General features: G+C 34.5%; 2 protein-coding genes across 2 annotated transcripts; both read right to left on the reverse strand.

The window, feature by feature from the left end:
* Positions 1–202: 202 nt before the first annotated feature.
* On the reverse strand, positions 203–13316 carry LOC109079810. The gene is made up of 5 exons (XM_042740091.1): positions 13165–13316; positions 5865–6184; positions 4530–4631; positions 2029–2171; positions 203–694 (listed from the first exon to the last, which is right to left on the reverse strand). The coding sequence occupies exons 1-5, from the start codon at positions 13314–13316 to the stop codon at positions 494–496; spliced, it is 918 nt and encodes a 305-aa protein (XP_042596025.1). The 3' UTR covers positions 203–493.
* LOC109079793 (protein FAM131A-like) lies at positions 13070–26823 on the reverse strand. Its single transcript, XM_042740092.1, has 6 exons — positions 26662–26823; positions 23229–23322; positions 21802–21982; positions 16250–16260; positions 15682–15813; positions 13070–14640 (listed from the first exon to the last, which is right to left on the reverse strand). Exons 1-6 carry the CDS (start codon positions 26722–26724, stop codon positions 14120–14122), a joined length of 1002 nt encoding a protein of 333 aa, XP_042596026.1. The 5' UTR covers positions 26725–26823; the 3' UTR covers positions 13070–14119.
* Between the last annotated feature and the right edge of the window lie 106 nt (positions 26824–26929).

Below are 26929 nucleotides of genomic sequence, written 5' to 3' on the forward strand. Positions count from 1 at the left end.
AAATTCATTTCACTTGCCTAAACTTTTACTTTCAGATAAAAAAGTGATCCGTTTTTAATGCTGCAGTGGTTCATCAATAGAAAAGTAAATATTTATGTTTCTCAACAAATTTTTGTGGCAAAGTGAGAGAGATCTGGAAAAACCTACATTTTTATTTAGAACAAAACAAATATCACTCTGAAAAGTTTTCGAACAAAATGCATTTTACTTGCATAAACTTTTACTTTCATATGAAAAACGTGATTTTTTTTTTTTTTTTTGCTGCAGTGGCTCATCAACAGGCATTCATATTCAAGAAAAGATTTATTGCATTGTGTATATATTGCAATGCCGTTCATATTCTCCTCCATCGAGAGTCAGAATTACTGAACTTCATTGGCATGACATTTCCAATATTGAAATACACAGTGCAGAAAATAAAGTGAGACGAGATAAAGAAATATCACAAATGGAAGAATGTGGATTAAAGGGACAAGGTAAAAAAAAAAAAAGGTCAATCCATAACGACTGAGTGTTGAGATCCCGGAAGGTCAGAGGTGAGTTTGAGAGTGGAAGATGAGGATTTTCTGCGTCTGACGCTGATGATCAACATCCTCTCTTCGGTCAGCGAGCTGCTCACAGATAACGGGTCCATGTCTGCCGGCAGCACAGACTTATGGGTAAACCGGCCCGCAACAGTCCCATCAGCGGCCGTCTGAAACAGAGACAGAGAACCACGATTCTTCAGAAATCATTCTAATATGATGATTTGCTGCTCAAGAAATATTTCTGATTATTATCAATGTTGAACACAGTTGTGCTGCACAATATTTTTGTGGAAACCGTTTTTCAGTATTCAGAGATGAATAGAAAGTTCAAAAGAACAGCATTTATTTGAAACAGAAATAGAACATTGGGAACTATAAATGACTGTCACTTTTTTTGATCAAATGAATGCATTCTTGATGAATAAAAGTATTAATTTCTTTCAAATAAATAAAATACATGTCTATGAAAATAAAATAGAAAATAAATCATGCAAACAGAAAATTCATCTACTATGTACTGTAACTAACAACAGGATTATTATACGTAAACTAAAACAAAACCCATAATATATGTAAAATAAAAAAATAAAAAACATTTCAGGTAGTAGCATTTTTCATTTTGAATTAGTTTAACTTGTACTAAAATAACTAAAAATAAAATAAAAATGAATAAAAACTATATAGACTTAATTTAAAAAATAAGAAAATTACAAAAACACAACAAAATAACTATAAAATTAAAATGAAACCTTAAATAATAATAATAATGATACATTATTTCAGCTACTTGCCAAGGCAACATTTTTCCTTTTCATTTAGTTTGATTTACAAAATTACAAAAAATAAATTAAACTATACAGATTTAAATATTTACAGAAATATACAGATTTAAAGATATATAATAATAATTACAAAACACATCAAAGTTACTTAAAAATGAAAACATAAAAAATAAACTAATTGAAAACATTAATAAAAACTATAATAGTATCTCAGTGATACTAGCACACACATATTTATATGATATATCTCACATAAACAGTAGTATAGAGTATAGTCACTGTGCAGAATATATCATATTATGTAGTTTATACATTCCAAAAATGGCAGTAAGTATATTTAGTATTAGTGCTGTCAAACGATTAATCACATCCAAAATAAAAGTTTTTGTTTACATAATATATGTGTGTGTGCTGTGTATATTTATTATGTATATATAAATACACACATGCATGTATAAATATGTTTTTTTATTAAATATATTTATTTATGATATACATTTATGAATATAAATCTAGACATGTAAATATTTTCACAATATATACTGTATGTGTGTCCTTTTATATATACATAATAAATATACACAGAACACACACACATATATTATGCAAATAAAAACTATATTTTGTATGAGATTAATCATTTGACAGCACTATTTAGCATGCTGTACTAAATATATCTCATCACACACACACACACACACACACACACACACACACACCTTCTCTGCGTGAATAACCACACACTGATTATAGGCCAGCAGCACCACTTCATGAGGCTCGAATCCGCTCACGTCTGCAGACAGGAAGTAGCTGTCGCCCATCGCCCTGACCACGCCCACACCGGAACCAGAACCGCCGCGACCTCAAACGTAAAACGCGGAGAAAAGAGAAATAAACACGAGAGAAGCTCATTCAACAGGATCATTATATAAAACCGTTAGACGTGGTTCTGGATGCTGATTGGTCAGTCCAGCGTTAAAATACACGCTGCAAGAAAAGTTTGTAAAAATAGAAATGTAACTCTAAGTCTATAGATAACTGTTCGGTAGGAGGCGCTGTTAAACATCTTCCGAAAGAGACATAATCTCCTGATCAAAACACAGCGAAGAAGAAACAAGCAATGTTGTATGGATATAACAGCATATAAATCACAACTTTTGTTCAAACTGTTGCTTTTTTATGAAATCTACACACTGAAGTGTTGAGATGCAAAAGAATACAGGAAGCTGTGATAAAATAAAACTCTAGACATCATGCATGTTTATATATGAATACAAACCCGATTCCAAAAAATCTGGGACACTGTACAAATTGTGAGTAAAAAAGGAATGGAATAATTTACAAAGCTCATAAACTTATATTTTATTCACAATAGAATATAGATAACATATCAAATGTTGAAAGTGAGACATTTTGAAATGTCGTGCCAAATATTGGCTCATTTTGGATTTCATGAGAGATACACATTACAAAAAAGTTGGGACAGGTAGCAATAAGAGGCCGGAAAAGTTAAATGTACATATAAGAAACAGCTGGAGGACCAATCTGCAACTTATTAGGTCAATTGACAACATGATTGGGTATAAAAAGAGCCTCTCAGAGTGGCAGTGTCTTTTAGAAGTCAAGACGGGCAGAGGATCACCAATTCACCCAATGCTGCGGCGAATAGTGGAGCAATATCAGAAAGGAGTTTCTCAGAGAAAAAATGCAAAGAGTTTGAAGCAGCGCAGGCGTTTTCTCTGGGCCAAGGCTCATTTAAAATGGACTGTGGCAAAGTGGAAAACTGTTCTGTGGTCAGACGAATCAAAATTTGAAGTTCTTTTTGGAAAACTGGGACGCCATGTCATCTGGACTAAAGAGGACAAGGATAACCCAAGTTGTTATCAGCGCTCAGTTCAGAAGCCTGCATCTCTGATGGTATGGGTTTGCATTAGTGCGTGTGGCATGGGCAGCTTACACATCTGGAAAGGCACCATCAATGCTGAAAGGTACAGTATATCCAAGTTCTAGAACAACATATGCTCCCATCCAGACGTCGTCTCTTTCAGGGAAGACCTTGCATTTTCCAACATGACAATGCCCAGACCACATACTGCATCAATTACAACATCATGGCTGCGTAGAAGGATCCGGGTTCTGAAATGGCCAGCCTGCAGTCCAGATCTTTCACCCATAGAAAACATTTGGTGCATCATAAAGAGGAAGATGCGACAAAGAAGACCTAAGACAGCTGAGTAACTAGAAGCCTGTATTAGACAAGAATGGGACAATGTTCCTATTCCTAAACTTGAGCAACTTGTCTCCTCAGTCCCCAGACGTTTGCAGACTGTTATAAAAAGAAGAGGGGATGCCACACAGTGGTAAACATGGCCTTGTCCAAACTTTTTTGAGATGTGTTGATGCCATGAAATTTAAAATCAACTTATTTTTCCCTTAAAATGATACATTTTCTCAGTTTAAACATTTGATATATATTATTCTGAATGAAATGTTGAAATTTGAAACTTCCACATCATTGCATTCTGTTTTTATTCACAATTTGTACAGTGTCCCAACTTTTTTGGAATCGGGTTTGTATAACAAAATATTCTGGAGGCCACGGAAGTTTTGTGAAAGTGTAAAAAATAAATAAAAACACTAGTGGGGAATAAGTTGTTATGAAAGAATTTTCCTCATATTTTAAATGATACATCCACTCTATTGCGTTATGCTTTATGGTTAAAGGAAATGTCCGTAAACTTCACTTTTCTGTTTCCTATTATTTTTTTTTCTTTTAGTGCACTAAATCACTTTTATTTCACTTCTCTGCGTGTCGGCTGCAGTCTCGCAGCAGCTGTAGCTCAGGTTCTGTGGTCAGTTTGACTGGTGACTGAGTCTCAGTCGGTTTCATTACTCACTCCACTCCAGACTCGCTGGAAAGAGTTTCTAGTTTCACATCTCAAACTTGACAAGAAACGAACGTTCTCAGATCAAATTCATAATTGCTCTGAGCTCTCGTTCACATTCATTCATGCTCTAAACGAGCATCAGGAGGAACATCTCAAACAATACTCGCATGAAACCAGTCAGCTGAGTTATGATTCTCGTGAATGACCATCAGCGGCGTCTCATTTGCACGATTTAGTTCTGACACCAGCTTGATAATCACTAACTTTTTTCCTCCACAAATACAAACGATTAAATGTTGGATCTTTGTGGACTTTTCAAACTCTTCTCTTACCGTGTATGTTATCGCCGAGGCTCCAGTCAACCTGCTGTCCTGCTCGGCTGTACTGATGGTTTCCACGGTAACCTCCAAAGGACTCTTCATCACCTTGGTAACCTATGAAACACTTGATTACTTTGGTAACTTATTAAAGACTCAATCATCTTGGAAACCCATGAAAGATTCTTGAGTATCTTAGTAACCTACAAAACACTTATTTACCTTGGTAACCTATCCAAGATTTTAAATAAAACCCATAAAAGACTCCCGATCGCCTTAGTAACCTTAAAACTATTAATCACTGTGGTAACCAATAAATTAATCTTGATCACCTTAGTAACCCACAAACCACTTGATTAACTTGGTAACCCATCAAAGATTCTAAATCGCCATAGTAACCTATAAAAAGACTCAATCACTTTAGTAACCTATAAAACACTTAATTACCTTGGTAACCGTCAGAGATTCTCAGTCACCATGGTAACCAATAAAACGCTCTAGATTACCTCAGTGACCTATAAGACACCTGACTACCTTGGTACCTTGGTAACCCATAATAGATCCTTGATTGCCTTAGTAACCAATGAAACACTTAATTATTTTGGTAACCCATTAAAGATTCTAAATCACCATGGCAACCTATCAAAGATTCTCAAGCTTCATGGTAACCCATTAAAAAACTCTCAATCACCTTAGTAACCTTCAAAACACTTAATTACCATGGCAACCCATAAAAGATTCTTGATCACCTTAGTAACCTATAATGGATACTTGTTTTAGTTTGTTGATAACATTAGTAATTTATAACACACTTTTTTTTTATTTTTTAATTATTCTATTTAATTTATTTTTGTTACATAAAAAAACTCTCAATCACCTTAGTAACCTTCAAAACACTTAATTACCATGGCAACCCATAAAAGATTCTTGATCACCTTAGTAACCTATAACACACGCAGTTACCATGGTAACCCATCAAAGATTTTAAATCACCATGGTAACCCATAAAAAGCTTCTGATCACTTTAGTAACCCACAAAACACTTGGTAACCCTTCAAAAATCACAATCACTATGGTAGCCCATTAAAAACTCTCAGTCACCATGGAAACCCATAAAAGATTCTTGACCACCTTAGTTACCTATAAAACACTTAATTACCTTTGTAACCCATCAAAGATTCTAAATCACCATGGTAACCTACCAAATATTTAAAATCACCATGGTAACCTAAAAAAACACTCAGTCACCTTGGTAACACATAAAAGACTCTAGATGGCCTTAGTGACCTTTAAGACCCTTGATTACAATGGTAACTTTTGAAGGACTGTCATTAAGCGTGTGACCCGTACCGTGGCAGCAGCAGGACTCGTCGGTGACGGAGCCGATGGAGGACTCCTCTCTGAAGCAGCTGTGCAGTCGAGCGGCGCTGGAGGAGCGGACGGAGCTCGTGCTGTAACGACACGCCATGATGCAGGACAGCAGCACCGTTGCTCTCTGCTGACATATAGAGAGCTGCTGCACTGCATTGTGGGATATCTGGCCTCTCTGACCACTCCATAAAAGGCCAAGCTCCTGGAATCCACTCCTGGAGTAACGGTCCGAGAGATAAGACACGGAAAACTTCTCCAAACGAGCGGGAGACCCCACACAATCACACTCAGATAAACAACTGAAATACATACAACAAAACTATCAAAAATCTCTAAAAGCACTACAAGAAAACCCTGCCAGTGTTTCAGTGATAAAAAGATGATTTTTTTGTTTGTTTGCTCTTACTGGACACTGACTGATAAATAATGCTTGTGCTTAAGTTACAAATATTTTTTGTTTTATATTTTTTTTATTTGTTTATTGTTTTACTTGACAAGTAATAACATACATATAAATAAATAATAAATTTATGCTATATATATATAATTTATTTTAATTAAAAACCCAAACAAACAAAACAACAAAAAAAGAATGCATAAAGAAATTTAAAAAAAAATAAAATATAAAAAATGAATGAAAGAATAAAAATAAATGAAAAAAAAGTTGTAAAATAAATACAGAGAACAATAAAGGAGGAAAAAAAGTAATACAAAAATAATTCATAAACTTTTTTTTATTTTATCAAGTCATATATTCATTGCTTTTCTTATTACATTTTTGTTTGTTTGTTTATGCATGTATACAGGTTTGGTCCTCCATAGTTTCAGCCCTCAGTGGTGATGATTTTCAATATAATATCAAACTAAGTAAGATATCCAGACAGCAGCTTAATAAATAACATTAACTAACTTTATTATGAATCCAAACAAGATGCAAAAACAAACACTCTGATATTAAAATAACTAGTCAAGCAGTCAAATATTCATAAGAAAACCAAAGTGAAAGGTGTGGAGTCAGACTGTGCAGTACAGCATGTTCACTATCGAGGGACTGAAGAGAGACTAATTAAGCGCTGAATGAGAGAGAGACTTCAGTCCACAGAGAGAGACATTTCCAGAACACAAACCTGCAGAGACCCGTGAACGGATCTAATTAAGAGACACACACACACACACACACACACACACACACACACACACACACACACACACACACACACACAATGACGTCCTGACTGCTGATTTTAGAGAGGAGGTCAATATTTGTCTATTTATAGACACTTAACATCACGTCACACACACACACACACACACACACACACACACACACACACACACACACACTCAATGTCGTCTCTGGCCCCGGGAAAGTGTCCACAGAAGGGGGCCTTCACTCCGTCACAGTCCAGCGACGCGATTGGACGGTTAAATGTGCATCACAACGGGCAGCATCCGGCCAATCAGAGCACGGCGTGACGGACAACTTAAGACGCTTTTTATAGCGTTTAACCTTAAAAAGAGCTAATCTTCACAGACAGAGTGAAAAAGAGTCGAGATAAAGGACAATGACAAGGAGAAAGAGTGAGAGATTGAAAGTGAAATGCTAAAAAAACAGGACAAAACCATGCAGCTACACACACACACACACACACACTAAATACTGTTAAGGAATATCTATTTATTTATTTAAAATGTTGCAGGTTTGTGTCTCCATGGTTTCAGCAGTCAGTAAGGATTATTTGTACCTTTACTTTCAAGCCTTATAAATAACATTAATTGATTTTATTAAGAACCTAAACAAGAAAAACATATGCATAAGTAAATAAAAAAATGAAAGAATAACAATTAAATTAAAAATAAATACAGAAAGTAATAAAAAGGTGAAAATAGTAATATAAAGATAAATTCAGGAAAAAATATAAATAAAAAAGTAATTGTATTGTTATATATTTTTTATATAATATATATATATATATATATATATATATATACATACACACACACACACACACACACACATACTCTTTATATATATACACACACTACCGTTTAAAGGTTTGGGATCAGTAAGATTTTGTATATTTTTTACCAAGGCTATATTTATTTGATTTATTTGATTAAAATTTTTTTTAAAAACTTTTTTTAAAAATATAAATTATTCCTGTGATTTAAAAAATGTATTTTCAGCATCATTACTGCAGTCTTCAGTGTCACATGATCTTCAGAAATCAATGTTTTTGGAACCTGTGATACTGTTTTCAGGATTCTTTTATGAATTTAAAATAAAAAAAACAGTATTTATTCAAGACGGAAATCTTGTACAATAACAATATACCAAAAGTTTGGAGTCAGTAAATTTTTTTCTTTTTTTTTTTGAAAATAATTCATACTTTTATTCAGCAAGGATATGCTAAATTGATACAAAGTGATAGTAAAGACTCATATTGTTAGAAACTATTTTAATTTTAAATAAATGCTGTTCTTTTTTATTCATAAAAAAGTGTCACATTTTCTTAGAAAAAAACAACACTGATAATAAATCAGAATGATTTCTAAAGATCATGTGACACTGAAGACTGATGCTGAAAATTCAGCTTTGATCACAGAAATAAATTATATCTTAAAGTATATTAAAACAGAAAAACAATATTAGAAATTGAAATAATATTTTACAATATTACCATTTTTTTTCTGTATTTTTGAACAAATAAATACAGACTTGATGAGCACAAGAGACTCCATAAAAATAAAAATAAAAAACCTTACTGATCCCAAACTATTGAACAGCAGTATATATAACATTGCTGTGATTTTTCTTCAAATGTGACATATGTGAATCTGTTATCGTGCATTTAAATATTTACAGGCCAAAATAAATATATTTTTAATGTTTTTTAAAAATGTATGTGTACATTTTTTATATATTTTTCAAAGATATCCAAAAGCATTTTATTTGGTTAAAAAAAAAATCTTTTTTTTTTTTTTTTTTTTTTTTGCCGTATGAGAATGGAGGATGAAATGGAAAATCAGTATGACACTTGTTGTGTTAGAAATGGAGTCGAAGCGATGAATCATTATTAGACTGTAAGAGGCTGCTGGCAAACGGAGCATCAGAGCGTTACATAAGAGACTCCTGCGGAGACGCTGTTGATCATCAACCAGAACCAAACCCCCAGAAAAACCCACTACAATCACACAACCCTGTGGATCATAGAATGCAGAAGCTGAGGTGTTCAAAATAGTTCAGTGTGTTGCTATGTGTGTTCTAACCACAGAAAACCACAGCAACTGCTTAGCATTGTGATAAATAACATTTTAATCACCTTAGATGTTTTCTCACTGGTCTGAGCGAAGAGAGTCACATTAAAATATATTTAGTTTCAAATATATATATTTTAAACATATTTTTAAAAATGGCCAAAAAAATCTAACTTTGATAAAATACGTAAATATATTTTCATTTATGTTTTTTCCGGCTATTAAAAAAAAAAAAAAACAATTGTAACAAATATAATATTTGTTTTATATAATAAATAATAATATAATAAATATAATAATGTATATATTTTGAAAATACATTCACATATATAACGTTTGAAGAAAAAACATTATTTGTTTTCTATTCAGAATGCAGTTTTTCTAACATACATACTGTAAGATTGGAAATGTATTTTCATGCCCCTAAAATATGAAGGTTAAAATTAAAGGTATTTTCAATCTTAACCATATATTTCATTGCATTTGACTGTTTACAACATATAACTCAATATTATTAACTCATTGTTCCATCTCTAGGTCACGTTCCAAAACCATTCAAGCTGGCGGTTATTAAGCCTCTTATTAAGAAACCACAACTAGATCCTAGTGAACTGGCAAATTACAGACCAATTTGAAATCTTCCGTTTATATCTAAAATTTTAGAAAAAGTTGTGTCTGCTCAATTGTGCTCCTTCCAAAAAAAAAAGAAAAAAAAAGATATCTATGAAGAATTTGCACAGAAACTGCACTTGTTAAAATTACAAATGACTTGCTTCTTGCGTCAGACCAAGGCTGCATCTCATTGCTGGTTTTACTTGATCTTAGTGGCTGCGTTTGACACCATAGATCATGACATACTCATAGATAGATTACAAAACTATACAGGTATCCAAGGGCAGGCTTTAAGATGGTTTAGATCCTACCTGTCCGATCGCTACCACTTTGTTTATTTAAATGGGGAATCATCTCATATATCAGCAGTAAAATATGGAGTGCCACAAGGATCTGTCCTAGGCCCTATGCGTTTTCAATATACATGTTGCCCCTTGTTAATATTATTAGAAAATATGGGATTAGTTTCCACTGTTATGCTGATGATACTCAACTATATATCTCAACAAGACCAGGTGAAACTTCAAAATTATCTAAGCTAACAGAGTGTGTTAAAAATGTAAACGATTGGATGACCAATAATTTTCTCATTAAATTCAGATATTACTTATTGGACCAAAAAACAGTACACAGAATCTCGTAGATTACAATTTGCAACTAGACGGATGTACTGTTACTTCCTCTACAGTCAAAAATCTGGGTGTTATATTAGACAGTAACTTGTCTTTTGAAAATCATATTTCCCATGTTACAAAAACAGCATTCTTCCATCTTAGAAACATTGCCAAGCTACGAAACATGTTACCTGTTTCTGATGCAGAAAAGCTAGTTCATGTGTTCATGACCTGTAGACTGGACTATTGTTATGCACTGCTAGGTGGTTGTCCTGCATCCTCAATAAACAAGCTACAGGTAGTCCAAAATGCAGCGGCTAGAGTCCTTACCAGGTCAAGAAAATATGATCATATTACCCCAATACTACAGTCTCTGCACTGGCTACCTATTAAGTTCCGTATCAGTTACAAAATATTATTACTTACTTATAAGGCCCTTAATGGTTTAGCTCCTGCGTACCTAACTAGTCTTCTACCACACTACAACCCATCACGCTCCCTAAGGTCACAAAACGCTGGACTTTTGGTAGTACTTAGGATAGCAAAGTCCACTAAAGGAGGTAGAGCTTTTTCACATTTGGCTCCCAAAACTCTGGAATAGCCTTCCTGATAATGTTCGGGGTTCAGACACACTTTCTCTGTTTAAATCTAGATTAAAAACACACCTCTTTGGCCAAGCATTCAAATAATGCATCTCATAATCTTGTACTGCAGTTATATCTGATCAAATGCACATATTTATTCTTTTGCTTGGGTTGAACAAATTTTTTTTTGCTTAGTTGGAACAACAGCTACTTTTTCTCTATTATCTTCTTTGTTTCTGCTACGGCGTTGGTATCCCGTGGTAACTGGGAACTTGAGATAGTCACCACTGATAAGCTACTAGATATAATGTAGAAACTTACATTTTCTGTTAAGCTGCTTTGCAACGATTTGCATCGTGAAAAGCGCTATACAGATAAACTTGAATTGAATTAAATATAAACATTTGTTGCTTTATTATAGTGTTGTGTGTTTCCATTAAGGTGTATTTGTATTTGTGTTTAATAATTTCAATACTTAGACTCTGAACTATCAGTTATAATAACCCAGGTCACTAAAAAAAAAACAGTGCAATCAAGACCAATATCACTCGCATCAATCAAACGCATGACATCTTTAGCCGGTAATATTCTCATCTGTAAACGAGCAGCTGTGTCTCTCTGTATGAATGATGTTGCTATGGAAACTCTGGATAAGACAGGAAGTGGCTGGGATGTAGGGAGGAAGTGATGTAACAAGGTTTGGATGGTGTAGTCTGGCATTTGAACATTATTTACAGCAACCAAAACACAATCTGAACCAAGATCTGAGTACCATTCATGAAAAGAAGTGCATTCCAGTCGTTCCAAACCCGTATGACTGACTTTCTTCAGTGGAGGAAAAGATTTCACAGTATTTATTAATATTTTTAATTAGATTCATTTAAATAATTTCAGTTTTAAAGCTGTAGTTCATAATTTATTTAGCTATTAGATATGTTTATTTCGGTTTAATTTTTATTTTAGTCATTGTAGTTAAATGAAATGAACTTAAATGAAAATCAGAAATAATTTATTAGAAACTCAAATTCTTTGCATAAAATTTATATTTTACTTTATTTCAGCTTTATTTCAGTTAACAAAAATTTATGGTTTTACTGTTAACAATAACAACACTAATTTGCTTAAGTTTTTCCATTTTCATCAAGTTTATCTTGATGCACTAACTAACTGAAATAAAAATGAAAATATATATAGACACTTAAAAAAATGAAAATTAAATAAAATAAAAAACAAAAAAATTTCTAAGACCTAAGACTAAAATGAAAACAAAATAAAGCTCAATTCAAAATCTTAACTATAAAACGAAATAAATTATACTAAAATATTAGTCGCCATTTCAGTTTATGACATATTTATTTAATATATTATGACATTTTCATGGTGTTTTTTGGCATTTAATCTAATCTCTCTGTGTGTGTGTGTGTGTGTGTGTGTGTGTGTGTGTGTGTGTTTTAGATATACTGTATATATGTGTGTGTATATAAGTATGATTGTGTGCATATAAGCATGTGTGTATGAGAGAGAGAGAGAGAGAGAGAGAGAGAGAGAGAGAGTGTGAGAGAGAGAGAGAGAGTGAGTGTGTGTGTGTGTGTGTGTGTGTGTGTACACTAATTAGATTGTCAAAATCTGATTGACTATAACCCATAATTTCGTGAATCATGGATCTCCATGGTAACACTGAAATGTCTCAGAACAAAAGTGGCCCTTATTGAAAAACAGAAAGTGCTTGACATTTATCGAACACAAAGAACAAAACCAGGACGAGCAACAGTAACACATTACACAGAGACAAAGAAAGAAAAAGGGCCATTCATTTCATTTTCACATTAGTGTTATTTTTTCCTGATGTAGACAATATCACACAGTGATAATTCAGAGACAGAAAGAGAGAAAGAAAGCAATAAACAAGCATCTTGTGAACAAACCACAGTGTTACTCACTTACTTCAAATAGAAAGAAAGCAATAAACAAGTATTCACTTACTTCAAATTCACCGCAAAAACCAAATGCTTTAAAACAGGCAAAAACAAACATTCCATTCAATAATATAATCAAAATTTATAATAATAATAATAATAGAAAAACAGCATAACTTGATCGTCTGTATTCTTATGCATTCTTTGTCATGGTATGAACATTCGGCATTCGTGCGTCTCTTCATAAACGACGGTAAGTTTTTGACGTAATCAGCAAGCCATGCCAACCAGGGACCAGGGAACAGGCATCATGTGATCAAGACCCAGAATGCAATGGGGCCCGACGTCACATGAGGAGCGGGAATACACAACAGCCAAATCCACAAACCGTGCGAAACAGCTGGACGTCCAGGACTTCACGCTCAGTCTGGCTCTTGCGCGACACATGCATGATAATAAGGGCGACGTCAGTCTTGCGTTCCTCCATTTAGTTTGTCAAAATGCTTCTTTTTTTTTTGTGAGCCTGAGAATGAAAGATTCAGTGTTTTCCAAAAGAGAAGAGCAACTGGCGCACAAAATGCAAATAAATGGGTGAGTCCAAATGAAAAACAAAAGGTGGAGCCCAAATGCATACCAAAGGGTGGAGTCTAAATGGAAATAAGTGGGTGGAGCCCATATGCAAATCAACAGGCGGAGTCGAATGCAACTAAGTGGGTGGAGCTTGAATGCAAACCAATGGGTGGAGTCTGAATGCAATTAAGTGTGTGGAGCCCATATGCAAACCAAAGGGTGGAGTCCGAATGGAAATAACTGGGTGGAGCCCAAATGCAAATTCACAGGCATAGCCCAAATGCAAATATGTGGGTGAGCCCAAATGCATACCAAGGGGGGAGTCTAAATGGAAATAAGTGGTTGGAGCCCATATGCAAATCAACAGACAGAGTCGAATGCAAATAAGTGGGCGGAGCTTGAATGTGGAGCCCATATGCAAATCAATGGGCAGAGTTCGAATGCAAACAAAAGGGTGGAGTCTAAATGGAAATAAATGTGTGGCGCCCATATGCAAATCAATGGGCGGAGTCCGAATGCAAACCAAAGGGTGGAGTCTAAATGGAAATAAGTGGGTGGAGCCCATATGCAAATCAACAGGCTGAGTTGAATGCAACTAAGTGGGCGGAGCTTGAATGCAAATTAAAGGGTGGAGTCCGAATGCAAATAAGTGGGTGGAGTCCGAAAGAAACATGCACCATTCACTGTTCTTCTCGCTCTTCTTCCTCCACGTCTTCCTCGTCGAGTGAGACGATGCCAGACGAAGCCACATCCGATACCTTCCTCCGTGTGGAATATTCTGACGGAAGGCAGACTCCGCCCCTGCAGTCCTTACAAGGCATGTCCTCGTTTTCGAACGTCTCTGAAAACGTTTCCAAGCAGCAGGGGGAGTGGCCTTGTCTGTGCCCCGCCCTGTGTAGGCGGGCTAACAGTAGCTCCTCCCCTCCCTGAAGAGCGCTGAGGATCTTGGCGGTGATGTCTGCGGCAGGCGTGTCCGTGTGACGCCCGAGATCCCGAAGCAATGGGTGTCTCTCGTCCAAACTGCACATGCTGGAGCAGAGCGTGTCCGACGGTGACCCCGGTGACCCTGGTGACCCCACGGGAGGTGAAAGGTCAGCGCCCACACCGCTCTCCGCCTCACACAGGCCACGCCCCTGCTGGTGAGCCCGACACACCTGAGTGTGCAGGAGATCCCGCAGGTAATGAGGGAACGAGGACAGATCTGAGAGGAGACCACAGGTGTGTTAGAATCACAGCAACAAATCAACGTTTGGCCTTTAACAGTTCATCGGTGCTGGAAGCGCGTCATAACGCGTCTGAATAAAACAGTGTAAACCTGCAAACTCTAGCTGTACATGAGATGAGCAACTTCATTCCCTCCACTCTCTCTCTACGGTCTGACGCAGAAGAACACATTAAACTTGCAGGAGAAATGAATGCTGGGATATCAAATAGCGCCGGAGAGCAAAACGAGAGAGAAAGAGAAAGAGAGATGTTTTCTGAATGAAAGTAGGGCACTAGGACAGTAACGTCTGTGCTGCCATTCTGTGTTCAGTTTGATGGGGAGAGGAAACGAAAAATAGATAAAAGGATGAAAGAGAGAATGAATATAAAGAGAAGCTGCAATTAGATCTGTGCTGACAAAATAATAATGTTTTGAAAAGAAGAATATGTAATGACTAATTTCACATGCTTATAAATGAATACATTTTAATAATAATAATAATAGTAATAATAATAGTCTACATAACTATCTATAATTCTAAAATAATTATAGCTATATCAATCTATCTCGAATTATATGAACAAATAATGAATTAATTTATAAAATAAAAATAACATAGAAATATAATAAAATAAAAATATTTTACACAGCATAGAATTATTATAATATAATTTATACTATGATTTTTAGTATTATCATTATACATTTTTATTGTAATTTATTATAACATAATAAATTATAAATAATATTATTTAAATAAATAATTTAATGTGAAATTTCTAAATAAATGCAATACACATGCACAGTATGCTGACACACAAAATCACCATTTCAGAACTTAACACCTTAATAACCTAATATTTTATACCACGACACATGAATAATGATTAAAGTAGATGCTATAATACAAATCACTACTTACATTAATAATATTGAAAATAAATAGCAACTTGGTGCATCATTAAAGAAATGAAGAATCTGTTTTATAGTGTGTGTGTGTGTGTGTGTGTGTGTGTGTGTGTGTGTGTGTGTGTGTACCTGTGCTCTGTGTAACAGGCTCATTTGCAGGTAGAAAATCTTCGTCATAAGAATCGTCATTAGACTCGTCACCATCCACTGAAGACCAGGCGCGAAGCTTTGCCTCCGCAATGGCAAACTGCTCTGCCACTCCTGGTACAAAACAAAAACAAAACAATAAATGACATTACATACTTCACACACCATATCTACATCAGATTTACACTAGATCACACACTACGGTCATTTGATCAAATGTAGCAGAGGGTGTGATGTGTCGCCGTGGATACAGGATGACTGAGTTCTTATTGGCAGCCACATAGAGGCCACGTTTGATCGACAGGTCATTTGAAATACAACATTACCTAGATGTACAGTGATGATGACAACATCACAGCAGTGTCCTCGATGTGACAGGAAGTGACCTCACACACACACACACACACACACACACACACACGGTTCTGTTCAGACACATTCACATACAGTGTGTGGTGACTGGGTTAGAGAGCCAATAAGCTAATTAAAGCTCTCTCCAGGTCTTAATTTATTGACAGGACACAATTTTATTTTTTTATTTAACACATACTTGCAGCATATCTGCATACAGTAAAAAAAATGCAATATATGTACAATAAAATAAAAGTAAAAATAGTGCAAGCTGAGATATAACAATAAAAAAGGTGAAAAATAAAAGAAAAGAAAATAGGAAAAGAAATCTCAATAGGTTCAAAAAATAATAATAAAATAAATGTTTTAATAAATATTTAAAATAAATAAAACAGCAAATAAAACCTAAATGAAATAAAACACAATAAAGCAAAATGATTCAAATCTAAGCAAGTACAAAACAAGATAAAAGTATAAAAATTCAATAAAATAAATCAAAATAATTAATGTCAGTAGGTGCAAAATAAAGAAGAAAAAAAAATTCAGCAGAACATTTTTGCTAAACCAACTACATCTGAAAGACCTTATTGAGCATGAACCAATATGGAAATTAGCAATTAAGAATTTAACAAATAAAGGAATAAACAATTTAGGTGCAAAAATAACCAGAGTATTACAGCTTTTCTCAATCGATTTGACATTTCTCCAAACTCAGGTCACTGTTCTCAAAACAGTTAACACAGTGATCTGAACACTTTGTAATTGTTCTAAACAGATTGTGTTTTCATTTATTTCATACAAATCATGTTAATAATTCACAAAATAATGTGCACAAAACTCTCAAATGTTTTCACATTAGTTAATACAACCAATCAATACTTTAAAATATCTGAGAAAATGGTTTTACAAATCATAAACATTTATGTACCATTTGTTCAAATGCAACAAACAAAACTCTGTAATTTGTCATTCTATCAGACACACATGGTATATTTTTGATTGACCCAAAACTGATAACTTGAGCTTTTCAAGCATGGATTCAACCTTCTTACATGTTTTTTCTTCTATGATGCAAGCGCAGCAGATATGTAGTGTAGATAAAACACAATTAAATTCTCTTCCAGATGTAAATAAAAGGCAAGATCAATAGTTCAGGATAATTCATGTATACAGCAAACACACACACACACACACACACACACACACACACACACAGCAGTGATGTAAAACACTGATCTGTAGTTATAGATATAGTTGTTATAGATATATAGTTGTAGATTTTAAGTTTAAAGGGGCAATTTTATTTGTTGTTTTTTTCTCATGGGTGATAGCAGGTGTTGGATAACTATTTTAATATACAAAACAAAACTCCCTGTTGAAGAATTGCAATAAATATGTATTTTCATTATCATATTTGTGCATCTACAGCTGAATGTGTTTTATAATCAATAGAGAACACACCTATAGATTTGATGTTAATATTTACTTTTAATAAATGCGTTAGTAGAAAAAAAATTGCAGTGCTTCATTTGGCAGTAAAGTTGAACTGTTTGGTTAAATAAGTTTGTGTTTGGATGGCTGTGCTAACTGTTTTCAGAACCAGTACATTGCATTGGAGAAAAGTGTCAAATGGATTGAGAAAAACTGTAAAACCCTTCCTCCATCTGTCACTGGTCAGTTAAACAGGTAGTCCCCCAACCAACCCCCGCCCCAACCCCCCCCCCCCCACCCTCCCCCCCTCCCCCCCCCCCCCACCCCCCCCCCCACCCCCCCCCCCCCCCCCCCCCAAAAAAAATCACATCATTAGTTGAGTCAGAGATTGACATGTCAGGCTTCTCAAACAAACAAACCAATGTTTGGAATATAGTTTGAGTCTCTTTCTCTGTCTGTCTGTCTCTCTCTCTCTCTCCATCTTTGCTTGCATCACTTCATCGTTCATTGATTCATTTTTTCATTCATCCTTTGCTGTTTGCTTGGTGATTGGTCAGAATCACACACAGCAAGTTTTGGCAAATTTCCTAAAGTTCGATTTTATCCACAGAGTCACCGATGGTGTGTTTCTGCAGGATGGACAGTACACACACACACACACACACACACACACACACACACACACGTTCACAAGGACATTCACAAACCTTAGCTGTAAGTGAACAATCCTCACACACACACAAACAAAATTACTTGAATACTTAGTCACTGTATGAAAAGGACAATCCTGTGACATTGACACAGAGAGAGAGAGCGAGAGCTGTGAATGAATTCCTCTCAGGTTCGGGCCATAAATCGTCATGTCGTTGCAGGAAAAACGCTTCGTCACACCAAGAGCAACAGAAAGTAACCTTCAGAGGACAGACGGGCCTCTTGGGAAAGGTCAGAGGTACGGATGGGAATCATTTAAAGAATTGTAAAGGAAGCAGAATCTTTAAGCAAGCAAACAAACCAATAACTCATGAGCTCGAGCATTATTCTGATTACTCATTAAAGGAACAGGCTCTCAAGAGTTATTTCTCCATCAATCAGACTGGGTTGTGTGGTTTGTTAACGAGGTCAATGCAACATGATTATTTATCGGCTCATTTTTCTTTCATCGACAATGTTTATACATCTGAAAGATGTTTTTATCCAAGGCACCTTTAAGGAATTAATTTGATCCGTTCATGCATTCCCTCGGAATCAAACCCATGACTTTGGTGCCATGCTTTATGTTTGAAGAAGCATTACATTTTAATATAAATATATATTTTTAAAAAAACTATAAAAAAAAAGGCATGGGTGGGAATAATTCATGAGCTCGATTTGCTGGTTACTCAAAGAAAAAAAAAAAGGAGTAATAATAAAGCCAACCAAAAAAACAAAAAACAAAAAAAACCTGCAAAAAAAAAAGATATAAAATAAAAATAGACCTAAACTAATGTTATATATATATATATATATATATATATATATATATATATATATATATATATATATATATATATATATATGCATGTGTGTTTTTAAGCATACAGTAGATGGGAATAACTCATGAGCTTGACTTGATTTATAAAAAATAAATAAAATAACAAAATAAATTAAAATCTAAATAGGTGCAAAACTGCAATACGAAACAAAATAATATATACAAAACAAAATATAAAATATTTTCTGTCCCAAATGTATCCCACACCTAGTTTTTCAGTTAATTACATGCATTACAGCGCTTTTCTTTTTGGATTTTTCAGTGTGAACACACTTATCACACCATTTCTATTAAATAAATAAATAAATTGGAATAGTGCACAAGTATGTAAATTGGGACGCACTGAGAAGAAAGGAAGTAAAACAGTATTTGCAGATCTTCAAACAGCCGTTCAGATTTTTGTATTTAATATGATGTTTATCAAACACCACCAAATACTTAAGTACTTTATATTTATTTTCAAACCTTTATTAACATGTACATATTTTCACATTTTAACTTAGACTAAGACATTACCAATAAGGTATCTAAAATGCTCTGATTCTTTATTACTCTTTTAGTTGTGTTTTTGCAGTTTAAGCGGTTTGAAACATCTGTTGACTTTGAAAAGGCAAGTCACTACAGTCAAAACCATTTTTTTTTCTTTTTAGTGCACTGGTCAATTTTGATATTTTGGGCTGTTTGGCTTTTCATAACATGCTGTTTCTGACTAGTAGAAGGAAATCAAAAAAAATATGCATTTAAATGTTTATTTTATTACTTTTCATCTATTTGCTTCTGTAGATTTCAATTACAATTCATATATTTTAAGTTTTGGAGAAAGTAAGTGCTGCTGAAGTGGAGAAAAAAAACTTAAGAGTTTTATTCCAATCTATATCCTGAAGGTTTTCACTGAGGGATTTGTTCATATACCATTTACATGGTTGTATTATTACACTTTATCTATTTTTTCATTTGTAGATCTTTAAAGACAATTTTCTCAAAATTAGTTCATTTCTCCACTTCAGCAGCACTTACATACACCAGATTTAAGAGTTTTATTCCGCTCAATAATCTTAAGGTTCTTACTGAGGGGTTTGTTCATATATCATTCATTCTGGTTTTATTTTTACTCTTTCTCTATTTGCATCTGTAGATTTCAATTACAATACATATATTTAAAGAGTTTTTTCTCCACTTCAGCAGCACTTACATACACCAAATTTTAGAGTTTTATTCCGCTCTATAATTTGATGGTTCTTACTGAGGGGTTTGTTCATATATCATTCATTCTGGTTTTATTTTTACTCTTTCTCTATTTGTGTCTGTAGATTTCAGTTTAAATACATATATTTAAAGAGTTTTTTCTCCACTTCAGCAGCACTTACATACACCAAATTTTAGAGTTTTATTCCGCTCTATAATCTGAAGGTTTTTACTGAAGGGTTTGTTTATATATCTTTCACACTTGTTTATAGAACAATTTACTCCTAAAACATGGTGAAATGTGTTTTTTTCTGTCTGAACGCAAGTGTTGCGTCGTGTCAAAAACAAATGGAAATTACAATCACATGCCGCTATCTTGTCTACACTGGATACAGTATACAGATGCTAGAAATGACCGTTTTATTTGGATTACGTTGTCTAAACACTCAAAATATGAAATAGCGATGTTTTTGCAATAGTGGCCAATTACTGACAAGCCTGAAAAGACCCACCCCTTAAAAACAGTCTGTTTCTGAGAGAAGTTCAGAATAAGGGTTGAAAATAAATATGTATTGTGTATATTTATTGTGTATATATAAAGAAACATACAGTATATATTTCAAAAATATTTACTGTGCTGTCAAACGATTAATCTCATCCAAAATAAAAGGGTTTTGTTCACATAGCATGTGTGTACTGTGTATATTATATTTACATATATATACACACACACACACACACACACACACACACAACACATGTATATTTAAGAAAAATATTTTTTTATAATAAATAAATTTATATATATATATAATATAAAATTATATGAATATAAATATATACACATGTAAAAAATTTCTAAATATATACTGTATGTGTGTGTGTAATTATATACATATATACACAGTAAACATACATGTGAACAAAACTTATTTTGGATGCAATTAAATCGCGATTAATCATTTGACAGCACAAATTATATTCATATAATTTATATTATATATAAATATATTTAATATACAGTATAAACATAAAATTTTTCTTAAATATATACATACATACATGTGTGTATTTATATATACACACACACATAAATATACACAGTACGCTCACACATATTATGTACACATAAACTTTTATTTTGGATGCAATTAATCGCGATTAATCATTGCCCAGCACAATTTTTTTATTATTCTGCAAGCAAAGAATGTGCAATGTTTACATGTGCCAAATAAAGAATCCCATTGAAAAATAATATAACATATGTAAAAAAAACATAGGTTAAGTAAAGAAAGTGACAATATTTACATGTGCAAAACACTGAATCACTTGGACAAACAAACATACTGTATATACTGATGACCAACATTACAAGTCCATTCTGATTAGCTCCTGTATTTGCATTCATGTGTCTGTGAGTGTGTGTGTGTGTGTGTGTGTGTGTGTGTGTGTGTGTGTGTGTGTGTGTGTGTGTGTGTGTGTGTTTTGTGTGCCATTGTGTCTAGGTGTGGAGGAGGAAGCATACACATGCCCCTTTAATACCTTCACATGCCTAAACTACTGGAACCGATTAAATAAGGAGCAGATCTCCAACGGTCACTGACCTGCAGAATCGCGCCTCCTGCTCGCCCTCGGTTAGATGCGAGTATGATGTGAGGTGTGACTCGAGGGCGCTAGGTGTGTCGGTGGGTTTACACCAGCCCTTCCACTCGATCAGGTGAGCCACGCGGCCCTGCGCCATCGCCGTGGGCTTCGTCACATGATCTTTGACCACCTGCGAGAAACCTGAACACACACGCACAGGGGTCAGTGACCCAAATGCTGCATAATACAGTAGGAATAATCCAGGTCATGCTGTCAATCAGTACGACACAAAGAACTCGTCACGTGCAATGATAGCATGTGTGTGTGTGTTTACGGTGAAGATCTAGTGAGCTGTGATATCTTGTATTCACAGTTTGTGTGTGTGTGTGTGTGTGTGTGTGTGTGTGTGTGTGTGAGTTAGGGTCAGGTTTTGTGATCTTTATGTAGACCAAATGACCTGAGCACAATACAGCATCTCAATGGAGACGCTCAGATCAGCATTAAATTACTGTGTTAACTATTGACAAGGTTTTTAAAAAAGGTGCATCACCTACAAGAGCAGCTTAAAATAACCTAAATAGATATTTGACTATTGATTAACATTAACAATCAGCATTACATTACTGCATTTTAACTACTGACAAGATAAAAAAAGTGCCATATATACATACATACATACATACATACATACATACATACACACACACACACACACACACACACACATAACAGCAGCTTAAATATTAAATAAACTAAACCGATATTTGACTGTTGGTTAACATTAACACAACATTATTTTAATCAGTATTAAAATACTATGTTTGTACTATTGACAAGGTTTATATATATATATATATATATATATATATATATATATATATATATATATATATATATATATATATATATATATATATATAAATAAAAGAATAAAAGTGCATCTCTACAGCATCAGTCTGAAATAAACTAGATATTTGACTACTGGTTAACATGAAAGTATACCAGCATTAAATTACTGTTAAATATTGACCATAAAAAAAAAAAGCATGAAACACCACCAACAGCAGCCTAAAATATACTGAATAAATATTTGACTATTGGTTAACATTAACATTAATCAGTATCCCACCAGGTCTACATCTAAATTTGATGCAGAAACAATTTTCACTCAGAAACTGCAAGAAACACATTAAATTAAACATGAAATTTTGAAGTAGAAAGACTGAAATACACGTCTGTTTTATTAAAATTAATTTAGTTTTTGCATTTGTTTTGGAGGCTGTGCAACTGAATTCTATTTTGATGACAGATATTGTTAATTGCAAATATTCCTGTAAATAAACATGCACATATTTAAATAAATATGCAAGCAGTAATGTTTGGGTGAAGGATCACAATTATTGTCAATGAAATCAACGAAGGTCAGTGATAAAGCTGTGATCTTTACCGTGTAGTGAAGATCTGGCCAGCGCTGCGATCTCTTGAATGGTGAGAGCTCGTCTGGATTTAGGTAACATGTCTCTGCCGTCCTCAACATTTACCTGAGAGGAGAAGATAAAACACTGAGTAAAAGCTTTAAAGAGGAGTTTAATTTCAAACTATAAACACAGTTTTTTCCTTTTCTGCATTTCTTCTCTTCTCTGGTTTGCTTCCGAATCTAGTTGTCTAATAAATCTGGCATGGTATATTACGAATATTGTTGATGAATTCTGCTAAATGCATAAATGTATATACAATTCAGTTTTAGTTGGTTGGTTGTATTTAAATGTATTGCCGTATCAGCTTCACATGGCAGATTCAACATTCAACAAAATAACATAATAAATAATTATAATAAATACAAATATTTTATAAAATTAATATAAAAAAAAAAAAAAGTGTACATACAGCAAAATATTTTTTAAATCTGTGATATTTCAGTGAGATACTATTATAATATATATATATATATATATATATATATATATATATATATATATATATATATATATATATATAATATATATATATATATATATATTATAATTTTATATTAAATTTTAATTCTAGTTAATTTTAGGTATTTTTTTATAGCTTTTATTTGTATTTTTGTTTTAGTTTTAGTTATTTGAGCACATCAAGATTAACAAATTTTGCTTTGGAAACTAGCTGAAATACTTCATTTAATTTCAGTTCAAATTTATTTTATTTCATTTCAAGTGACAAAAATGTTATATGGTTTTAGTTAACTATAATAACCCTGTAATAACCCTAAAGTCTCAGTGATCTTCTAGTCTGTAAATATGGCTATGGTTTCTCCTTTGGTGCGCATCTGATCACTTAGTAAAGCAACATCACATTCACATCCTCAACACACACGATTTGAGAAACCATAAACACTGCACTTACACACTCAACTTCAAGTCTTAGTGATGTAAAACATCTAATACTGAGCACTAGTAACAGGTTGTTGATATTTCAGCAAAATCTTGGCCTAGAAGTGACAATCCCTCAAGAGCAAAGCTGCATTCTAAGAGCTTCATGTCTCATCAGACTGTACATGAGGTTACAGTGCGCGTGTATGTAAGGTCACATGTGTTTCTGTGTCTTTAGTAACCGCAGGGGAGGCATGCGATACGCGCACCTGGCGTGTTTGAACCCTCCCGAGTACGTATGAGTTTATTCACGAGGGTAAATGCATTAGCCGGCACGTCATGGAACAGTTATTGGAGCGGACGGCAAAATAATAACAGATACGTATTGAATTAAAAAGCATGCGAGCGCCGTCCCCTAGAGCTCTCGACATGCACGCTGATAATCCCTACATGAGCTGGAGGAAATAACAGCATTGCAGTCTGCATAAACACACACACAGCTGCAGAGAGCGTCACCTACTGCCCTACTGAACACTGAGATTCAGTCCCTGAAGAGCTCAAGCCCAGGAGAACGGCGCAAATTCAATGAGCTTCGTACAGCAGGACTCTGTTACAGAAGCTTTGCCATTTCACAGTCATCTCGTTTAATAAAACTACAGCTGATGACCTCAATAAAACGACAGCCCAGACACTCACTAGAGAATAGAATAGAATAAAATAGTATAGAATAGAATGCAGAACTTCTGTGCAGTAGAACAGAAAATGCCAATCTAGCCTAGATGGAGAAAATAGCATAGTGGAATAGAATAGAATAGAATAGAAGGACCACAGTGCAGTAGAAAATAACAGCCTAGGATACATTTTGAGAATAGATGAGTACAATGGAGTATAATAGAACAGTGGAATAGAATAGAATAGAATAGAATAGAATAGAATAGAATAGAATAGAATAGAAGGACCACAGTGCAGTAGAAAATAACAGCGTAGGATACATTTTGAGAATAGATGAGTACAGTGGAGTATAATAGAACAGTGGAGTATAATAGAACAGTGGAATAGAATAGAATAGAATAGAATAGAATAGAATAGAATAGAATAGAATAGAATAGAAGGACCACAGTGCAGTAGAAAATAACAGCCTAGGATACATTTTGAGAATAGATGAGTACAGTGGAGTATAATAGTACAGTGGAATGGAATGGAATGGAATAGAATAGAGTAGAATAGAGTAGAATGTGGAACTTTATTACATTAGAACAGAGCATTTCAAACTAGCCTACATGGAGAAAATAGTAGTAGAGCAGAATAAAATAAACCTGAGCTGAATAGAATAGAATAGAATAGAATAGAATAGAATAGAATGACCACAGGGCAATAACAGTGTAGAATAGAAGATGAGAATAGATCAGTACAGTGGGGTATAATAGAACAGTGGACAAACAGAACAGCATAGAATAGAATAAAATAAATGTAGAACTACAGTGCAGTAGAAAAGAGCATGCCAATCTAGCCTAGATGGAGAAAATAGTAGTAGAGTGGAATAAAAAACCCAGAGCAGAATAGAATAGAATAGAATAGAATAGAATACAATAGAATAGAATAGAATAGAACAGAACAGAACATAACGACTGCAGTGCAGTAGAACATAAATGAACAGTCTAGAATAGATGGAGAGTATGAGTAGAATAGATTAAAATTGAATGGAGCAGAAAATAGACCACATGACTTGACTAGAATAGAGTAAAATAGGAAAGAATACAATCAGATAGAACAGATTAGAAGAACCTCAGTGCAGCAGAACAGAAAATGGACATAGTAGAAAACAGCAGCAGACTAGAATGAAATAAACCAAAGCAGAAAATAATAGATTTGACGACTAGAATAGAATATGAGGACTGTAGTACAGTAGAAAAGAACAGTCTAGAGGATATAATAATTACAAACAATAATTCTGTCCAGTAAATAACAGATGGACAGGAGTACAGTAGAACGAAATAGAAAACAATAGACCAGATTAGCCTAGATGACTAAAAACATAATAGAACAGAGGGACTTCAGTGCTACTAGAATAAGAGAACTGTAGAATCAAACAGAATAGAAAATAATAAACTAGGGAAAAATGGAACAGAAACAGAACAGAATAGAACAGTTCAAAGTAGACTACACATCAAATCACAACAGACTATTCTACTCTAGTACAGTGTCAGACTGAATCTTGACTTCTCTATTTGCATGCAAACCAACCCTCTGAGCAGAAACACAGAGACACACACACACACACACACACACAGATCCACAGGTTTTACAACAACAAGACAGACAGTAATTAAACATGAGCACTTTGAACAGGAGCCTCATCCGTCAGTCTGTCTGTGAGGCTGGAATACACACACATCTCATCATCAGAGCGACAGACAGCGGTCGACGGCATTCCCAAACACACACACACACACACACACACACACACACACACACACACACACACACACACACACACACACACACACGAAGACTGAGCAGTGATACCGGCTCTCCGCTCGCTCCACACAGGAACAAAAGCTTCTCCATGGAGTCGGTCGTCAGTGACATGCCACGTCGCGCTCACACCCCGTTATTCCGCTGGAACTTGGAAGGGAATGAGCATTTCTATAGCAACCAGTCACCATGGAACGATTTCTCCAAGGATACGGCGGGCTGGATGCCGGATGACGTCACATGCAGCACGTTTGATCAGGGTTACTGTGGCTCTCTCTCTCTCATTAACACACACACACACACACACACACACACCTGC

The sequence above is a fragment of the Cyprinus carpio genome, chromosome B15 (genome assembly GCF_018340385.1).
Source record: "Cyprinus carpio isolate SPL01 chromosome B15, ASM1834038v1, whole genome shotgun sequence".
Lineage (NCBI taxonomy): Eukaryota > Metazoa > Chordata > Actinopteri > Cypriniformes > Cyprinidae > Cyprinus > Cyprinus carpio.